The 21,335-nt window shown below is 39.1% G+C and overlaps 1 protein-coding gene across 3 annotated transcripts in view; it reads left to right on the top strand.

Moving 5' to 3' along the window:
* Positions 1 to 21,335, top strand: part of Nf1 (neurofibromin 1) — a 239,489-nt gene that overhangs the window by 192,764 nt on the left and 25,390 nt on the right. For all 3 annotated transcript variants that reach the window (XM_076936207.1, XM_034506963.2, XM_034506964.2), the window contains 12 exons: positions 1,204 to 1,636; positions 2,407 to 2,747; positions 5,978 to 6,180; positions 9,132 to 9,325; positions 13,194 to 13,334; positions 13,862 to 14,141; positions 14,575 to 14,789; positions 15,375 to 15,436; positions 15,573 to 15,687; positions 16,316 to 16,417; positions 17,956 to 18,096; positions 20,581 to 20,707. In XM_076936207.1, the coding sequence (XP_076792322.1) occupies positions 1,204 to 1,636; positions 2,407 to 2,747; positions 5,978 to 6,180; positions 9,132 to 9,325; positions 13,194 to 13,334; positions 13,862 to 14,141; positions 14,575 to 14,789; positions 15,375 to 15,436; positions 15,573 to 15,687; positions 16,316 to 16,417; positions 17,956 to 18,096; positions 20,581 to 20,707 (2,354 nt within the window). The remainder of the gene's footprint in view (positions 1 to 1,203; positions 1,637 to 2,406; positions 2,748 to 5,977; positions 6,181 to 9,131; positions 9,326 to 13,193; positions 13,335 to 13,861; positions 14,142 to 14,574; positions 14,790 to 15,374; positions 15,437 to 15,572; positions 15,688 to 16,315; positions 16,418 to 17,955; positions 18,097 to 20,580; positions 20,708 to 21,335) is intronic.

The following is a 21,335-nucleotide window of genomic DNA, read 5'->3' as shown; positions in this document are numbered from 1 at the left end:
TCTTGATTCCTTCACTGCTCCAGTCAGATTCCCAGGACCCAAGCCAAGTGGACGTGGTGTATGACCTAATGTGGTTTAATGAAAACATGGAACATTAGCTTATACAGCTGAACAGTCTGTGGATAAATCTAACCATAGAGGAGAATTTTATCTATGACTCAGATTATGGCCAAGACCCCAGACTGTCTTCATTTCTCAGCTCCTTCTCTTTAGGTTTTGAGGAAGGCTTTTTTCTTCCTATCCCAAGACATAAATTTATAATCCCTGGGCAGAGCAGTGATAATGCAGGCCTTTTATCCCAGCACTCCGGAGACAGAGACAGGTGGATCTCTGAGTTTGAATCAGCCTGATCTACAGAGCGAGTTCCAGCATAGCCAGAGCTACACAGAGAAACCCTGTCTTCAAAACAAAATAAGCAAACAAATCCCAGGACTGTGTATTTTCTTAAATACAAACATGGAGGAGAGCTCTCAAACCCCCACAATTTAAACTAGCCTGTGAATTGGGCCTCTGGCTTCATTGTCCTGACTTGAGTCTGTGTTCATTGCTGAGCCACCTTCTGTTCAAGGTCAACTACATGGATTGGCTACAGCTTCTGGGCATCTTTTCCAACCACCAGCTTCTCTGAGGAGTATGGTGCACCCAGCATCCTTCAGCCCTTCCGCTGACTTCTTTCTTGATGGGCAGATTTGTTGCTATTGCCATAATTTTTAAGGAATTTATCTCTTCTCTCTTTATCCTTATTGCTAGAAGTCTGTAAATTGTAAAACAAAGAAAAATCTATACTTTGAAGATTTTTTTTTTATATCATTGTACTCTTTAGAAAATTAATCAGAACCAGGGAGATGGGTCAGCTGTTAAAGGCTAAGCTCACAACTAGAAATATTAGAAAATGAACCATAAAATTTTTCAAAGGGGTAAGTGAGATGGCCCAGCAGGTGACTATGCTGTCATTGCAAGCCTGACAACCTAAATCCAGTCTCCAGAACATACATGGTATAGAGCTAAAGGGAACTGACTCTTACCTCCACGGGTGTGCTGTGTTGTCTTCTGGCTTCCACATGAATGCACGTGCTTACACCTGCATGCACACACAATTAGTAGCACACATGATTAGTAAAAGTAAAACAAAAGAAAATAGATTTATATTCTGTACATTCAGAAATTTTAACTATCTTTATCCTTTTTTGTTGCCTTCTTTAGGTTCAAAACTGGCCAAATCAATGGTGATTTGCTGATATACCATGTCTTGCTGACTTTAAAGCCATATTATGCAAAGCCATATGAAATCGTAGTGGACCTTACCCATACTGGGCCTAGCAATCGCTTTAAAACAGACTTCCTCTCTAAGTGGTTTGTTGTTTTCCCTGGCTTTGCATACGACAACGTCTCTGCAGTGTATATCTATAACTGTAACTCCTGGGTCAGGGAGTATACCAAGTACCATGAGCGGCTGCTGACTGGCCTCAAGGGCAGCAAAAGGCTCATTTTCATCGACTGTCCTGGGAAGCTAGCTGAGCACATAGAGCACGAGCAGCAGAAACTCCCTGCTGCTACCTTGGCTTTGGAAGAAGATCTGAAGGTTTTCCACAATGCTCTCAAGCTAGCTCACAAGGACACCAAAGTTTCTATTAAGGTAACCTCTGGTCTGTTTTGAATATTTGTTGCCTTTCCTGACTAACCAGGTTATATTGTGACCTCTACAAATGTTCTCATAGTTGCATATCCAATATTAGTCCCATCCAGATATGGGAAGAGCAAGGTTTCTATCTTTATTATGGTCCTGCAGAACACTGCACACTTACAAGACACTCTCATAAGGCCTGAGATGGCACAGTGGTTAAGAGCACTGGGTGCTCTTCTAGAGATCCAGGGTTCAGTTCCCAGCACCCACATGATGGCTCATAACTGTCTGTAACTCCAGTTCCAAGGGATCTTCTGGCTTCCAAGGACACCACGTATAGACGTGATACATAGATATGTATGCAGGCGAACACTCATAACCATAAAATAGATTAATTTTTAAGGTACTTAGTTTGGGCAAGGGTCAGAAAAAAATGCTATAAAGAGGGCAGCCAGTTCTTGACTGAGCTCTACCCAGCGGTTGGGTGTGCAGAGTGTTGATCTGTTGATCTCATGTTGATCTGTTGATGGGTCATGGTTTTTCAGAGTGGTGAGTTTTACCCCTTCAGTACTTGTTTATAGAATTCTTGGCCTTTTTTTAAAAGGAAAATGATTTTTTGTTGTTGGATCCCATTTCTTTTGAGATTATTTATAAGTAAGTGTTAAAGTAATTTAAAGATTAACTCAGCAAACATGGTGTGGGGTGGGTTAATGAGTTGGGTTTTGGAGCTTTTGAGAATTCTGTGTAACTGGAATCTATTCCTTCCTCATACCATTTCTCAGGTTGGTTCTACTGCTGTTCAGGTAACCTCAGCAGAAAGAACAAAAGTTTTGGGGCAATCCGTCTTTTTAAATGATATCTACTATGCTTCTGAAATCGAAGAGATCTGCCTAGTTGATGAGAACCAGTTCACTTTAACCATCGCAAACCAAGGCACACCTCTGACCTTCATGCACCAAGAATGTGAAGCCATTGTTCAGTCTATCATTCATATCAGGACCCGCTGGGAGCTGTCACAGCCTGACTCCATCCCTCAGCATACCAAGATTCGACCAAAAGATGTCCCTGGGACACTGCTTAATATTGCATTACTGAATTTGGGCAGTTCAGACCCTAGTTTACGGTAGGTATTTCTCCCCCACCCTTCCCCCCACCACCCTTTTTAAAATTTTCGTTATTAAATTCACTTTAAGTTAAACAGTATCTCACTGTTGTTCACTGGGTGCCATTGAACCTAAAAGCCTAAAGTTTAGTGAATCAGATACATTACTGCATCCTACTGTGTCACTTTAGTAGTATTCTCTAAAGAAATCTGGTGTTCTCTCCTTTGCCTTGGCAACAACGACAAAAAGAGAATGTTATTGTTTGGAGAGCATCACAGTAAAATGTACACTTTATGTCGCTGCTATGGCCCTAAAGGCCCTAAAGGCTTCATATGACCTGTGGCCAAGTGTAAGACAGTGTATAACTGGAGAGCTGATGCAAAACACTGCTGAGGTGTCATGCATGAGGCACCTAAACATTGTCTCTTGCACATTCAGATGCAGATCCCACGGAGGAGCAGCAGCTGAACCCGGAAGTGTAGCTGTACAGGGTTTCAACTGTCAGCCCTAAAATACATGTTCTGGTTTCTAGCTGCACAAGCACTCTGCCACTGAGCGCCATCTTCAGGCCCTTAAAGAACATGCCCTGAGCACAGGGTATTGTGATCTGCCGTGATCTGCTGTGCCAGCCTGTAGCGTCAGAAGATTTGGTTTGGGTGGGGAGCTGCTATTTTGTAACACAGCATGCTTTCAGGCACAGTGCTGAACTCTCCTTTTTGGTAAAATATTGGTAATGATGCCTTCCTAATGCATCTCTAAAGTAAAGGTTTGACAATAGCATTTGGAGTAGGGTAGTATATATAACACAGGCCAGTGGTTTCTGCTTAGTGAATGGTGTTTTCCCACCTCCCTTCTCTTTTCTCTCCTCTACATGTATGGATGATTCTTTATCTTAGGTATCTTAGGAATGTCAAGATTTTGAATTATGGATGTAGAGCTTTACTAATCTGAAATCTAAAATGCTCAAGAATCTGAAGTTTCTTACGTGTTTTGTCCAGACTTTATAACATATCACTTTAGTAAAACGGGCTCTCTATCTAGCTCTGGCTGGCCGAGAACTTGCTGGAATTAAAGTCACTTTCACCCCCTCACCCCCACTTCAGAACTTTTAATCATAGGTGCTCATTCTGTGAAATCTATGTAAATATTTCAAACCCTGAGCACATCTGAGTATGGTCATTTTAGGTAAGAAACACTCAATTCTGAGATTCAGGAGCTCTCTCTTAGGATGTAACATAGCCCAGGGTTTAATCTTGGCCTTTTAAGCTTTCAAATTTGCCTTTATTTAGAAGGAAAAATGTGTCCAGCAAGATGGCTCAGTGGATAAAAGAGCTCATCACCAGCCTGACAACCTAACCTATGTTTCAGTAATATATGGAAGGAAGGGGAGAACTGACTCCCAAAAGTTGTTTTTGACCTTCTTGTATGTGTCCACATGCATGGGTGCGCGCGCACACACACACACACACACACACACACACACACACATAAATAAATAATTAAAATTTGTAAGTCAGGTATGTACTATAAGCATCTGATACCTGTACTTAGGAGGCATACACAAATGGATATCTGAGTTCTGGACCAGCTTGGGCTACATAGCAAATTATGGGATAGCCAGGGCTACATAGTGAGACAATCTCAGGAAAAAGCAAAAAAGGATTTTTAAGGACAATAATCAACAATTTTTTTAAACTTACATAGGCCTCATGGACTCTCACAAATGGCTTGGTAAATTGTATGTGTGCTTGGCTCCCCTTATCTTAGAAGGCTCTTTGACACATACCCAAGTTATGGAAACCCAGGTTTTTTAGCTCTTAGATAATGTAAAATAACATCAGCATAGTATGACTTATAAGTCAGTGAAAGATAAACATAAATACACAAACAGTAATATGTGGTCTCATGTTTAGGAAAATTGAGCTATAAGCCTGTGTTTACTTTTCAATTCCAAATAGATTTTTGTTGTTTATCAATTAGGTATTTTGGTTTTAGAGACAGTGTCTTTCTCACCTGGAATTTATGATCCTCCCACCTTGGCTTCCCACTGAATGCCAGGAGTACAGGCCTGTGCCACAGTGCCTTGCCCTTTGACGCCTTTGTTAAGTAGTGCTATGGCCATCTCAGTTACCATACCACTTCCCAGTGGACAGCCTTCACTCATTGGTAAAGGATATCATTCCAGAGAAAATAAAACACTTTTGGGCAAACTTACATTTTCATAGCTTTTTTCTCATGTGTCAGCATGTCAGAAATTCAGAGGTAGTGAAAAACTGAAGTTCACTGAGCAGCCCAGTCATTTGTTTTGCTACATTTTAAAACTGAGCCTGAGATTTGTTGTTTGGGGTGGGGTGGGGTGGGATGGAGGGTGTTATTGTGAAATGCTAGGGATGGAACCCAAGGGCTCACACATGTAAGACAAACATTCTACCACAGCGCAAACCTCATTTGTAGTTTGCTTAAATATATTTTTATGTATTTATAATATACGTTGTTCTAATAGACTGTAGAAATACATGATTGGTTCCAGAGTTATATCATAGAATAAGGTCATGGAGTGGGAACTGTAGCTGCAGCTTCTTAACTAGAGTAAATTTTGGTTTAATCTCTGGTTTAATTTGGTTTAACATTTACAGTGTAAATGTAGAAAACAGACATTCTGAGGATATCCTTATTTTAACACTTTGAACATTATTTGATTAGATGCCTCCTCTTAAAACATAATGTTCTCTCCCTATGTAACCCTGACTGGTCTGGAGCTCTCTGTGTAGAACAGGCTGGCCTCTTATTCATATTCTCTTATTCATGTATCTGCCTTCCTAGTGCCAAGATGAAAGGCATACACTACCAGGCTCCTCCTCACTTCCCATTCTCTATTTAATTAGATCTATGAGGGAGTAACTGTGAGCATAGTGTTGACTTCACTAATACATAGCACGCCTTTATTCAGTCATTTACTTCTGTTGATCACCCAAGACCCTGAATCTTCACTGTTTTATGCTCCCATGAAAATTTCTAGGAAGGCTGGCACCTCTTAGGAACATCATGGGCTCTTCTGGTACTGATTTCATGACTGATTTTTCCTGATCTCCTGTTTAGGGCTTACTGTACATTCTGTCTCCAGTCAGTTGTAACACTAAAAAAGAATTGACCATGCTTTGTGATAAAGTCTTGAGTTGTATGCTGTGAAGAAAATGTAATTACAAACAAAAAGAAAATGTGAAACAATCTCCCTCATGTTTTCTCTTAGATCTGCTGCCTATAATCTCCTGTGTGCCTTAACCTGCACCTTTAATTTGAAGATTGAAGGTCAGTTACTTGAGACATCAGGGTTATGCATCCCTGCCAACAACACACTCTTCATTGTCTCCATCAGTAAGACACTTGCAGCCAATGAGCCACACCTCACCTTAGAGTTTTTGGAAGAGTGTATTTCTGGATTTAGCAAATCTAGTAAGTAATGACTTTCCTTAATACTAAGAATAACTCTTAAGAAAACTCTTTCATTTGGGAATTTACTAGGAATCTTTCACTTACTGTATTTTTACTTCTTAAAAACTTTGCTGCTTTTTTGTTGTTGTTGTTGTTGTTGTTTTGTTTTTTTGTTTTGTTTTTTTGTTTTTTTGTTTTTTTTGTTTTGTCTTGTCTTGTCTTTGGTACCCTGTAGCTAAAGGAACTCTGAAAGAAAATCCTGGTGGGATGCACAAAGAGACCTATCAGAACTCTGGGATCCTCTTTCCTGTATGCTGTTGGAAACATTTCCTTCTTTATTTCAGCTACATGAACTTTAGCATGTCTTTTCTTAGATAAGATTTTAAGGAAATAGTTGCTTTTCTTTTGCATAGTTAACTTGGAACTCTGATTTTTATTGGAGATTCGTTGGTGGAGTCAGTACTCAGTTTGTTTTAATAAATTTCGTTAACTTAAATCTATACTTTTTAACATCTGTCTACCTCTATACCATGTACTAACATAGCTGCTGATCTCTGCCTGGTTTCATTCCTGACATTTTTTTTTTTTTTTTCTGTAATACATACAGCCTTTTCCCTGTATTCTGCATTCAAACACGTATCTTAATATCTCAGTATTAGGTGATTAAGTGCTTTAACAGTTGATCAAGACTGCATCAGATTGCGGCTGGAGAGGTGGCTCAGTGGTTAAAAGCACTGGCTACTCTTGCATAGGCCCCTGCTTTGATTCCTCCCACCCACATGGCAGCACACAGCTTTGAAGCCGGTTTCAGGGATCTGATGCCTTCTTTTCGATTTTCAGGCACTGCATGCACATGCTGCACAGACATGCATACAAGCAAAATACCCATACACATACAATAAGATAGATTAAAAGTTAAAAGTTTAAAAGTTAAAAGATTAATAGTTAAAAGAAAAAAGACTACATAGATATGTTTTGTCTATTTTTTCCATCAAGTGGAAGATGTAGGAATATAACACTGAAGAGAGATTATATACATTTGAGAAACAAGAAAAATACAAAGTTATTAATAACTAAATGTGTGGAGATACCTAAGTGAGTGAACAGGTATACTGTGTCCTGCACAAACAGCTCTTCTGGGACCATTTTAAATTTTATTGAAAATAAACAGCTAAGAAGATGTTACAAAGAAAGAAAGTGCAGATGTGATATACAGATGTCTCCTCACTGTACATATTGTAATGGCATAGTAATCAAAACATGAATGTTCAAAAATCAGCAAACAGCTCTATTTAAGAGAAACAGACAGCTGAAGTGTCACAAACTGATTAGTGAGATGAAATCACTTAAGAAATAAGTTTGGAAAGTGAATTAACTTAGGTTACCTACATGAGACTCTGGAAGATCTCCACAAAAAAGGAAATAAATGAATGCGTGACTAAGGCCTGGGAGACGGCTTTGGACTAGATGTGGAAAGATTAGTGTCCTTCATTCAGTGCTCTCTGTAGGTTAGTAAATGAATCATGGTAGCATAATACTAAGGAAAGAATATTTTTTCAGTTTGTTAATAAAAAAATACATATTGAAAGAATTGTGAAATGATGTAGTAGGTGTCAGATTGAAAAACATTTTTAAAGATTAAGTTGTGAGGGTCTGTAGCATTGTAAACAAGGCCAGTGTTTTTAGAAAGACATTTAGAAGTAGACTAGACTCTTAAGAATATTCACATCTGTGGCTGGAGAGATGGCTCAGTGAATAAGAGCACTAGTTGTTCTTTCAGAGGTTCCAGGTTCATTTTCCAGCACCAACATGGCAGCTTACAATTGTCTATAACTCCAGTTCCAGTGAATCCAGTGTTCACACACAGACATAAATGCAGGCAAAACACCAGTACATAGAAAATAAAAGTAAATAAAAATAAAGTTTAAAAAATTTACATTTTTTGACATTATAGTTCTACTTTTTAATCTTTTCCTGAAAAAAAAAATTAATGCTAAGGAGCCAGCAAGCTGGCATGGTAGGAAAAGCCCCATGCCACAAAGCCTGAACCCTGACCTCAATCCCTGGGGCTCAGGTAGGAAAAGCCCCATGCCACAAAGCCTGAAACCCTGACTTCAATCCCTGGCACTCATGTAAGGGTAGAAGGAAGGAGCCAACTCCACAGAGTTCTCCTCCAACCTCACCAGGGCACACATACCTTCCACACACACTTTTTAAAAGAGTTAATGCAGAGATGTTTATAGCATATTGTTTTTCTGTTGCTGCTTTAAAACTAAGGTATATCTTGTTACAGTAAAGTGCCCAGCTGTTAAGTGAGTAAGCTGTTAACTGATGAGCTTTGACAGTAATAATTATGAAAGGATCTTCTATATCATAGCCGACAGCATTTCTAGTCTTCATCAGCTTCTCTCACTCAATACCACCTACTCAAACTCGCCTGCCACCACCCCCTAGCTCAGCTTACTTAATTTAAAATTATTTTTTCAAAAATTTAATGTATTTACCTTGTATCAAAATGTTTGTCTAGGCCTAATTCAAGATAAAAATCTTTATCTTTCTGAGTTCAAGGTCAGCCTGGTCTACAGAGTGAGTTCCAGGACAGCCAGGGCTACACAGAGAAACCCTGTCTCGAAAAACCAAAAATAAAAAAAAATCTTTATCTTCAACCTTCTCTCTATTCCTTCATGATTGAATCACTACTGGGGCTAGAGGGGTGGATCAGCAGTTAAAAGTACTGGTTGTTCCTTCAGAAGACTTGGGTCCAATTGCCAGTACCCATGTAATGGCTCACAGTGTCTATAACTTTGGTCCCAGGCCATCAGACACACTTTTCCAGCCTTGTTGGATACCAGGCAAGTATGTGTTACACAAATATACATGTACACAACATACTCATCATACACATAAAAATTAAAATAAAATGTTAGTAATTTTCTTTGACTATCTGTTCTAATAAAGTATTTTTTCCACAGGTATTGAATTGAAGCACCTTTGTTTGGAATATATGACCCCATGGCTATCAAATCTAGTCCGTTTTTGTAAGCATAATGATGATGCCAAACGACAGAGGGTTACTGCCATCCTTGATAAGCTAATAACAATGACCATAAACGAGAAGCAGATGTACCCTTCTATTCAAGCAAAAATCTGGGGGAGCCTTGGGCAGGTATTGAATTTACACTGATACTTATCTGGTGCCTCTTTTGTGCTAGTAATTCTCGGTGCCCATGTCATACAGAGCACACTGTTCCGTCTTTCAGAAGCATGCAGACACATACCTGTAGCAGGAAATATTTGAAAAAATGGCATGTGGTCAGGCTAGCTGCCTGGACACTGCCATGTTCCCACTCTGTGTTCCCATACTAATGGTGTCAGAAGTGCCAGCCCAGGAGCACCAGCCTTGGCTTCACAAGACTTTAGTGTGGCTGCTGTCTCTACCAGTCAGCTCTGTGGAGTCTACGGCTCTAAGCATGGCTCCTGGGCCAACTCTGACACCCTTATGGTTATCAGCTCAGAGCAGACAATAACTGCCATCCTCATGGTAGAAATGAGACTCTGAATGCTTAAGATTATCCAGTGGATTTATATATCAGCAAATGTCCAATACACAAGATGGCCACACAATCAGAATAGTTACCTAGTATCTAACCTTCTGATATGAATAACTCCCTGAGACTCCTAGAGACACGGATATTTGCCTCCATCTTGCTTCTCTTCCTCCTTTCTCCTTCTCAACCTCCCCTTCCTCCTTCCTTCCTCCTCCCAACTCCCAGCTCCACCTACCTCTTCTACTGCCCAATCACCGAGCTGTACTGCAAATACAATGGGCAGGAAAAATCCTGCCACATATCACCCTTTCTGTTAGAATAAAAAAAAAAAAATCTTTCCCTCGAAATATAAATTGAGCACAATTATTACCAATTTCTAATAGTAAGGTACAAGACAGACCTAATACCCAATCCAACATTATTGTCAATAAAAAGACCATTGTTATTTATCCTAACTTAAAAGTTCTGTACCTGGCTTATATCCTGGCTTTAGAATGAATGGCATCTGAAAGCCGTCCTCTCAAATCTGTTCTCTCAAAGTAACTAGACTGGGTTAGCTATGAGACTATAAGTCCTCAACCCCGTCAGAAATCCAGAATGACTGAATTAGCTGAAAATATGGGAAGCACAAAGCATAGCTTCCAAAACTTAGCCAAATTATATAGACTGCTAAACACCTAGACAGTCTCTCTCTTATACTTCAAAATGCTGGAGCATTTGATCCTTCTGGCCCAGGTTCATCTGACAGACCTAATAATGCAGAATATTTAAGGGCTGATTTCCCTGTCTGGGCAGAAATTGATTATCAGTCAACTATTCACATAGTGTGTCCTTTTTCTGGACAGTAATTTGTCTGTAGATGAAAAGAGGCAATACTTGCCTAGTGGCTATCTCACCACTACTGGAGTAACTCCAAAGATGCTCAATTTCTTCTTAGAATCCAAGACAGGGAAGCTGTCAGGAGCCAACAGGTCTCTCGTCAAATGATCTTAAATAAAGAAATGTCTGTAACATCAGTTTTGTGGACTTGTCCATTAATTACTCTCAGCTATTTCTAATTAAAATCTAGAAATCACCCTAACAGTAAACTCAGAACTATGAAGTTGCTGTTACACCCTTAACTCACATTGCTTAATCATCTAAAAGTGGTTTATAATAGCAGTTAAAGAAGAATTGGGTCTAAGCCTTGTTCCCGCAAAATTTGTATCAATAGAAGAAATTCATACCAATGAAACCCTTGAATTTACGTCATAATAAATTTTGTGCCATCTAAGAAATTATGACTTCAGCTTAGTAACAGTTATACAGATTTCTACCAATAGATTGTGGCTGTGTAATCAATTCTAGCTATTCCTCCCTGTTTCAATAAAGACCATTACTGAATCCCCTAAAAAGACAACCTAATAATAACCCCCTCAGGGTAATAATTCCCCAAGCCCAGGGAATTGGGATGCGGACTCTTCATAAACTTCTTCAAGCTGAATATGGGCATTGAGATATTTTGAATCGAGGCAGGGGGAAGGGTAAATAGGGGAGTTAGTTGGCCTCAAGAAGGCCACACCAATGATTTATTTAGTCTCTGCTGTCTGTCTTAACTGAATCCAGCTGAAGTCCAGGACATCAGGAATTCAAGCAGGTCAGTTCAGCATGTTTGATGAGGAGATTGTCTAAGCTGTATATTCTATAATATACAAATCTTAAAACAAATTTTAGTATCATCAAGATAATTTTTTATTTGATTCTCTGGAATCTAGTCTTCTGGAGGCCTACTTCTGTCATATTTGTCATATAATTCTTGGAGATATAAGTATCTTAATCACCTTTTCTAAAAACACCAAGACAGAACCTTTTTCCCAAATCAACATATCCTTGAGCCAGTAACCAGAAAAACCTTTATATTAACCTCTTTTCCAGAGGAAAAATATAACAACAAAACTGAAAATCACACTCATTTTGAAAATTAAAATAATCTAAAACAAATGAAGTAAAGTACTGTATGTGCCTATTCTTAGGCCTTTCTTATTTTGCCAAGCAGGATTTAACCCATAATTCCTGTGGAGCCCACGTTAGAACCGGAGTATCCTGTAAGACAAATTAGAGTAATATATCTTCACACCATCTTTCTGTTCTGCTCTCAGCTTAGAGCAGCCCTCTAATTATACACTGTACTCTGTACTCTGGAGTCAGTGGCTAATTTTATACTGTCTGTCTGTAGGTCTCTGCCTAGAGCTACAGACAAATTTTTCCTACTTAGTTCTGAACTGGACAAATCTGTTTATTTTTTCTAAAAGCAAATAATCTCTATATTATAAATTTACAGTTTAAATCTCTCTGCCCTAAAAGTAGGCTACTTTATTCTTTTCCTAACAAAAAGCAGCCTGCAATTTCCACACTAGGGAACCTCAGCCTGTGAGCAGTTTCTTTTGTTTCAAAGTTACCATGCTTTAGTCATGTGGCTTGTCCCTGCGTTACTCACTTACTCACTTTTTTAAAAATTAAAAATTAAAAAAAAAAAGATACAACTATAACTCTCAGGTAAATAATCTTAAGTTTCTAGTGAATTCTTGCCTGAAGTTGGTGTGCCACCTGTAGTGGGAGAAATTTTTAAAAAGTGGTGTGGCTCCAGCAAGCTCCCTGGCCACCGCCATGTTCCTGCTTTTTGAAAAAATCCTGCCATACATACCCACCCCTGTAAACAGCTAATGAATCTCAGATCTATCTTCCTTGCATAATTGTATAGAGTTTAGCTGTAGATGCCTGTTGTCATTTCTAGTAAATAGTGTTTAAGTATGTACTTAGTGCCTATACACCACAGATCTCAGTCACTGCTTCTTATATGTGGGTATATTGTCGCTGTCTTCAGACACACTAGAAGTCGGCATCAGATGACCATTACAGATAGTTGTGAGCCACTGTGTAGTTGCTGGGAATTGAACTCAGGACCTCTGGAAGAGTAGTCAGTGCTCTTAACCACTGAGCCATCTCTCCAGCCCAGTCACTACTTCTTAATGATGTTATTCAAAACATCTGCTTGCATTTATAGTTGTAGCATAGACTATGATACAACTTTCCTTAACCTGACAAGGGAGGTGCACATTATTCCTTCAAAATCTCACTTAAGGAATCAGTGCCCTTAACTTAGACAATGTTGTAAGTCCTCTAAATGATTTTAAATGGCTTTGGAACCAGTTTTCTCACTGTGCGATACCATTAAAGTAATTAGATCTGTCATGTGTTACTGTCTTAGAACACAGACATAGTGTCTAAGCAGCTGAAGATGGTCATGTAAAGATGTTTAAACTCTGAATACTGATCTTTGAAGGAGTCAAGTGGTACCCTCATCCTTCCCTGGATATTTTACAAGTCTAAGTCTAGAATTTTGAAAGTCCAGGGTAAAACCAGATGTCCATTACTTAGTCCCTTTTGAGTATTTCTTAATTAAAGGTAGCATGCTTCCCAGCAACATGGCTTTCCTTTTCTCACCAGATCACAGACCTGCTAGATGTTGTGCTTGACAGTTTCATCAAAACCAGTGCGACAGGAGGGTTAGGGTCTATCAAAGCTGAGGTGATGGCAGACACGGCTGTGGCTTTAGCTTCTGGAAATGTGAAGTTGGTGTCGAGTAAGGTAACCACTTTTTCTGTACCTCTTGGACTATGCTATAATATATCTGTCTATCATCTTGAGAATTTTTGTCTTATAACTAGCTAAGGTTAAGCAGATTTATTTGAGTGAGTGTGTGTGTACATGCATGCATGAATGTCTGTGAACACATTCCACGGCACACATGTAGACGTCAAAGGATAATTTGTGGGAGTCAGATGGGTCCCAAGGTATGGGGCTAGACAATGTGCTCCTTAACCTGCTGAGCCATCTCATCAATCCTGAATTTATTTTTTTAAGATTTGCTTGTTTTTCTTTTATGTGCATGTGTGCCACATGTTTACAGTGTCTGCAGAAATCAGACAAGGGTGTCAGATTCCATAGAACTGAAGTTGCAGCTGGTTGTGAGTGGCCGTGTGGGTGCTGGGAACCAAAGTTCCCTATCCGAGCAGCAAGTGCTCTTAACCTCTGAGTCATCTCTCTAGCACCCTTAATTTTTTGTGTGATGGAACTTTTAGTCTTGTGTTTTTAAAACTTGTTCTTCTTTACAGGTTATTGGAAGGATGTGTAAAATAATTGACAAGACTTGCTTGTCTCCGACTCCAACTTTAGAACAACATCTTATGTGGGACGATATTGCCATTTTAGCCCGTTACATGCTGATGCTGTCCTTCAATAACTCCCTGGATGTGGCAGCTCATCTTCCCTATCTCTTCCATGTTGTCACTTTCTTAGTAGCCACAGGTCCCTTGTCCCTTCGTGCTTCCACACATGGATTGGTTATTAATATCATTCACTCCCTGTGTACTTGTTCACAGCTTCATTTTAGTGGTAAGTTCCTAAAAGATAATCTTTCTTTACTAGATCTTTCTCAGCTTTACTTTACCTGATTGCTATAGGTTTCTTACTGTAATGGTATTGACTCACCAGGCCTATAAGCAGTAATTTAAAATTTTATCAAACAAGAAAATAATAAAAGTAACTTGTACACCATAGAAAGCTACAATAAAGGCTTTCTTTGTTTGTCATGCAGATACTTGTAATTATCATATAACTTAAAATTTTATTATCAGCTGATAGTGTTGCATTACTAGTGCTGTTTTGTTATCTAGCCACTAATATAATACATCTAGGGATTTGATTTAGGGAGCATGGTTGTGTGTTTTTGGCATGATATTTACATTTTATTGAATTCAAGATGAAACATATTACTTTAGAATTAAAATATTGGTATTTTCTTACTTTTTTTTTTTTTTTTAAACAGAAGAGACCAAGCAAGTTTTGAGGCTCAGTCTAACAGAGTTCTCATTACCCAAATTTTACTTACTGTTTGGCATTAGCAAAGTCAAGTCAGCCGCTGTTATTGCCTTCCGTTCAAGTTACCGGGACCGGTCATTCTCCCCTGGCTCCTATGAGAGGGAGACTTTTGCTTTGACATCTCTGGAAACAGTCACAGAAGCTTTGTTGGAGATCATGGAGGTATATAAAGAAAAATGACAAGAAACCAAATTAAAATTATATTTAAAATGTGTAATACAAAGGGTGTAGTGGCACAGGAGGAAGAGACAGGTGGCTTCTTTGAGTTTGAAGCTGACTGAGTCTATGTAGGGAATTCTAAGCCAGCCAGGGCTACATAGTAACACCTTGTCTGAAAAATAATTTGTAATATACAGAGGAAATACTGGTTTATTCTGTTACAGTACACATTGGCCTTTAGAATGTGTTCATTCTTTAGATTAGATTTATCTTACTTTATATGAATGTTTTGCCTGCATGTATGTGTGTGCACCACATGTGTGCCTGGTGTCCGAGGGTCAGCAAAGAATCCAAAAGAGGACATCAGATTCCCCAGAACCAAAGTTATGGATGGATACGAACCTCTTTATGGATTCTGGAAACAGAACCCATATCCTCTGCAAGAACAAGTGCTCTTAACTGCTAAGCTATGTCTCCAGCCCCTAGAATGTATTTTTTATAACAGATATTATTTATAGACATGAGAATGTTAAATATTCCTAGAAACATTTATGTACACATATGTATTTAGAGTATCCTGTTTTTCAGGCATGTATGAGAGATATTCCAACATGCAAGTGGCTTGATCAGTGGACAGAACTGGCTCAAAGGTGTGTCCTCAGTTGAATAGAAACTATAACAGTGTGTATATTGTTGAAAGTAGCTATTGCAGCAGCAGCAATCTTGTATTTATAGTGTGTATACACACAAAGATTTTCATAAGTTCCTTGGCTCTTTTGATTGCAGATTTGCGTTTCAGTACAACCCATCCCTGCAACCAAGAGCTCTTGTGGTGTTTGGCTGTATTAGCAAACGTGTATCTCATGGGCAGATAAAGCAGATTATCCGAATTCTTAGCAAGGTACCTATCTATTCCTCTTTTCCCAAAGATTTGTTCCAACTTACAAATTATACTTCACGTTTTTAAAAAACATACTAAAATATAATTATTGGTATTAAGTATATATTTGTTAAGCATTTAAACTTTTTTTTCTTACTGCAATTCTTTGAAATGAAATGATAAAATCTTATCTAACTGCCTTTAAGTTCAACATTGTGGCACACATCTTTAATCCTAGCACTCTAGATACAAAGGCAAGCAGATTTATTTGAGAGTTTGAGGCCAACCTGGTGTACGTAAGTGAGTTCCAGGATAGCCAGAGCCACATAGTTGAGAGAACTTGTCTCAAAAAGAAAAAAAAAAAAATATCTTCTAAAAGGATTATTTGCCTCTCTTTTAATGAGGCATACTTAATCTATCAGTCTTGAAAGCTGTATAGCCTTGCTATAAAGCTACATAATTTATAAGTAATATAAAATGCCCTTCTTATTAGAATTTAATGTAGAAATATTTTTAAAATAAGTATAGAGTGTTCACCATTGATAGAAATTGTCAAATGCCTAAGTGTTTCTCAGCTAAATCTGAGATTTATTGTAGGGAGTCATGCTTTATTTCAACAAAAAGTAAAAGATTTCTGTTTCCCTAAAAGGCACTTGAAAGTTGTTTAAAAGGACCTGACACTTACAACAGTCAAGTTCTGATAGAATCTACGGTGATAGCACTGACAAAATTACAGCCGCTTCTTAATAAGGTAATCATTAGTATTGATTCTGCATGCTCTTTCCTTACCCAGCATTCAGGAAATAAGATGGGTTGAAATGAGGTCATAAAGAAGAAATTCTAGTCAAAGTGGAGCCTCTTGTCATAGGAGTTAGAAAATAAGGGGGATTGGCCTAGCATGGTGGCCCATACCTTTAACCCATCACTCATGAAGAAGCAGGTTGATTTCTGTTATCAAGAGGCCGGCGTGATCAACATAGCAAATCCCAGGACAGTCAGGGCTACATAGAAAATACTTATCTCAAAAGGAAGGGGCCGGGTGGAGAAGAAAGGAAAAGGAAGGTTGAATTGGAAAGAGGATATAAGAAGAAACTGTCGGCAGAGTGGAGCCTGTGTCACACATCTTAGCAATTTGAAGTAGAGGAAGAGTTAAGTATAGAGTATCTTTTCTCCTGTGCTTAATTGTTAGTGATATTTTTTTCTCTTTGGTACTAGAAGAAAGATAGGTATAAATTCTTAATTCTTTTCATCTAATAAGAATTAGTTGAGGTGGGTGGTGGTAGTACAAGCCTTAATCCCAGCCCTTGGGAGACAAAGACAGGCGATCTTTGTGACTTTGAGGCCAACCTGATCCACAGAGCAAGTTCAAGGACAGCCACAGCTACCTAGAGATACCCTGTCTCGGAGTTGGGGGGAGAGTTGAGTATCATCTATATGTCTGGTAGTGCTTAGAGATACACAAGTAGTAAACGAAGTCGTAAGTGGCCTGTGTCTGGGATGGGTATGGATGTTGAGAAGTGGACAAGTAAAGTCAGTGAACGACCATTCAGTGTATGTGTTAGTGATCACTGCCATAGGGGATGCAAAGCCAGGAGCACTGTGCCTGCTCATCAGAGGAGTCTGTATGCTAGCTTAGGGTGTAGTTGAAGGTATCATACTTGCTTAGCATGTACAAGATCCTGGGTACAGTCTTCACCGAGAGAGGGGAGAAGGGCAGGAGGTAGGCAAGGAGTACATAGGAATAAGAGTTTATACTAGCAAGAGTGATAAGTTGAAAGGCTAGTGTCTAACTGAACTGGAAATAAGTAGGACAGTGGGTGTGGAGTAGTCCATCCTAGTAGACACTTGATAGAGAAACATGTAAAGATTGAGTAGAATTAACCTAACATTCAACATGATCATTTCCTAGGTGACAGTATGATAAAAGCAGGACACAGGTGACCCAGAGAAGAGAGGAAGTGCCTGCAGAAGGATGGTTAGCCTGGACACTGTCTGCAGTGTAACCAGGAGGTATCAGGTGTCACTCTACTGTAGAGAATCTGCCAACTCTGGGCACTGGATTTGTCATCCAGCATTGGGGGAAATCCAGAGGAAGCTCAGGCTCTCAGACTGGCTCATGGTAGTTGTAATTACAACATGGAGCTGGCCACATGTTCATGTCTGTTCATGTTTTTCAAAGGAGAGGAAACACATTCACTCTGTAGGCAGCCTACTCTGGTTTATGCTGCAGCATCATGGAAGACGGTATATCTTGGTTCACCTCACTCACTGGAGCTTGTCCTTTTCCAGGACTCGCCGCTGCACAAAGCCCTCTTTTGGGTTGCCGTGGCTGTGCTGCAGCTGGACGAGGTCAACTTGTATTCAGCTGGCACTGCTCTTCTGGAACAAAACCTGCACACCTTGGATAGTCTTCGGATATTCAATGACAAGGTGAGTAAGCTGTCCTCTGAGGCCACATTGCCCACAGTGAGTTTTCTCTTCCTTGTCTTCTATGGTTCTTTAGATGTCAAAAGAGGTCCATAATCTAGATGTTACTATAGTGTGTTTTATTGTAAGTATAATTCCTTAGTAGCTCACTAAAAACTCTTCAACCCATAGTTCCTATATAAAAATAGCCAAGGACAGTATACCCTACCATTGGTGATTAGAATAGTAATAACTAGGGCAGGAAAGATGGCTCAGCAGTTGGGATCACTGGCTACTCCTCCCAGCACCCACATGGCAGCTCACAACCATCTCTAACTCCAGTCCCAGGAATCCAGTGCCCTCTCTGGCTTCCTTAGACACTGCACATATGTGATACACAAGTATACATGGAAGCAAAATGCCATGCACATAAAATAAGCAAATATATTTTTTAATTTTAAAGTAATACTGAAGAGGAATAATAGCTACCATACCAGGCCCTGTGCATTCGTTACTGGTTATCATCATTCTTTAGTAGCATTCTTCATCCTGGTTTATTTTTATTTATAACACCGTGTGTGTGTGTGTGTGTGTGTGTGTGTGTGTGTGTGTGTGTGTGTGCGCGCGTGCATACACATGGCTATTTTTTTCAGTTACTCATTAAGAAAAATTATTTTACTGAATGTGTACTTGAAGAAAAATCTATGCAATTAGTAACATGTAAGGAAGATGGAGAATCTACAGTTTTTGAATATTTAATTCCAATATCCTCCTCCTCCGCCGCCACCCCCCCCACCCCCCGTTTGCCAAGTCTCACTTTAAAGTATACCATTAACAGCCCCCTTCACATTGATCAATGTAAGTAGAGTTGGATTTTGGTTCAGAGTATAGAGGATAAGATAAAGCATCACAGAATTAAGCTAGGGATATGGCTTAGCAAGCAGAGGCACTTAGCACCCAGCCTGATAACCCACATTCAGTTCTCAGGCCTCACACGGTGGAGGCACATGTGCACTAAGTAAATGAAAACTGTTATTTCAGAGCCAATGCAAAAGTATATTCCTTTTGTTTTGGAGAAAAACAGAAACAGCTTTAGAGAAAAAAGAATGTTCTTTTGAAGAAAACGTGTGTGCACATTTGCATGCATTCAAAATTATCTTGAAATGAACTGAGCTATGTGGAAACAAAACATGGCCTGAGTATGAAGATACCTGATCCAGTTTGGTTGGTTGGTTGGTTGGTTGGTTGGTGTACAGAATGTTCCCCTGCATGTATATCATGTGTATCACATGTGTGCCTAGTGCCCTGAGGTTAGAAGGAAGGGGTCAGATCATCAGGAACTGGAATTACAGGTGATTGTGAACTGCCATATAAGAGTTCTGGGAAGTGTTCTCAGGTCTTCTAAGAGCAGCAAGTGTTCTTAACTACTGTATCATCTCTCCAGCCCCTAAAGTACTTGCTCAGTGTATATAATGTGATATATACCCAAAACAGCTGGAAGTCTAGGAAGTGTGAAACTAAATTATAGGTAGAAGATACCTTGAATTTTATCAGTCAGACCTCTGTTCACAGAATGGAAAGGAGTAAAAAAGTTACTGGAATATGTCTGGTTCTGAGTTAGCTCTTCTCTACTAACTTCATTGCTCTGTTCTGGAGTTGATTGAGATGATGGTGGTTGCAAGTGATGGCTAGCTATTGGCTATTTGTATGTTAAGAATATTTACAAATAAAATAAATATCTGAAGAGCATTTTCTTTCTTTTCTTTAATCAGAGTTAATAGAGCTTATCAAAATCAGCAGACTATTCTCTGGATGGCAGAGTTAGAGTAGCAGTGCTTGCCTCTAGGTTCTGCTCTTCGAGAGGCTGAAGCAGAGGCAACATAATGCGGAATTCCTTTAGGAGCTAGATACCAGCAGACAAATGTAGCTGGGTATTTGGTTAATAGCTGTATTCTTAGCACATGAGAGGTATAGACAGAGAATCAGGAGTTAGCCAGCCTTTGCTATGTAGCAGGTTCAAAGCCAGCCTGGGATAGATGAGATCCCATTTCCAAAGACCAGAACAATTGTTCTAAATTGTGCATTTTAGGGCCACAGATATAGCTCAGTGGTAAGAGTACTTGCCTAGCATGCATAAGGCCCTGAGTTCAATCCTCAGGACCCTCGACCCCAACACACACACACACACACCCCATCATGTTGAAAATTAAAGCAACTTGAATTATCTACTATCTTATTATTTATCTTGTTTACTGTCTTAAACCAGTTAATTTATAATAGCTTAAATGTTCTTATAGGGGTGTCTGTTATCTAAAAATAATTTATCTGAAACTGAAAGAATTATTTAGCATGTCAGAGCTGTTGAACATAAGTAAAAAAGTGAGTTTTTAAACAAAAATATCTGAGCCAAGAATATAAAGTAGACTTGGGGTTGTAGTACTGGAAAATGAAAAGAGAAATTTCTGTGTGAACTCCACCAACTATGTAACTCCTGATTGTTTTTAATAGAGTCCAGAAGAAGTATTTATGGCAATCCGGAATCCTCTGGAATGGCACTGCAAACAAATGGATCACTTTGTTGGACTCAACTTCAACTCTAATTTTAACTTTGCACTAGTTGGACACCTCTTAAAAGGTAAAGAAGCTTTTTGTTAGAATGTTTTGTGAAACTGTATCTAGAAGCCAAAAGTAACTAAGAAAAATTGATTACTTGAGATAAATTGCTGTAATCTAGCATGTATGTTTTATTTTAAAATGAAAAACATATCTGTATAAGTTGTTTCAATTAGTATTTAACTAGAGCCTAGTTTACATATCAGACCTTAAAAGAACAAAGTAGTTAATAGTAAAATTCTCAAGAATGAATTGCTGTGTTACTGGCCACCAGAACACTGCACATGATGCTATTTCAGGGTGTGTATTACGGATGTTAGTGTACAAATTGAATCCAGAAGGCTTAGGGAGGAGCTCAGATGTAGAACACTTGGGCTCAGTTTCCAGCATTGCCAGGCTCATTGCTGTTTCTATAGCTAACCATCTCCAGTAGACTAGAGCTGGTGCTCTTCTGCCTAGCTTTAACTGCTCACTGCCGGCTTCAGAGCCATGCTTTATGAAAGTGCTAAATAAATAATGTTATAAATAATGTTAAGCTAGGCATGATGGTACCTACGTTTAATCTCAGCACTTGGGAGGCAGAGGCAGGTAGATCTCTGTGAGTTCAAGGCCAGCCTAGCCCTTGCTTCATAGTGAGACACTGTCTCAAA

This window comes from Arvicanthis niloticus, chromosome 6, assembly GCF_011762505.2.
Source record: "Arvicanthis niloticus isolate mArvNil1 chromosome 6, mArvNil1.pat.X, whole genome shotgun sequence".
In the NCBI taxonomy this organism is placed as follows: Eukaryota; Metazoa; Chordata; class Mammalia; order Rodentia; family Muridae; genus Arvicanthis; species Arvicanthis niloticus.
This window is presented reverse-complemented; position numbering and strand designations above follow the sequence as displayed.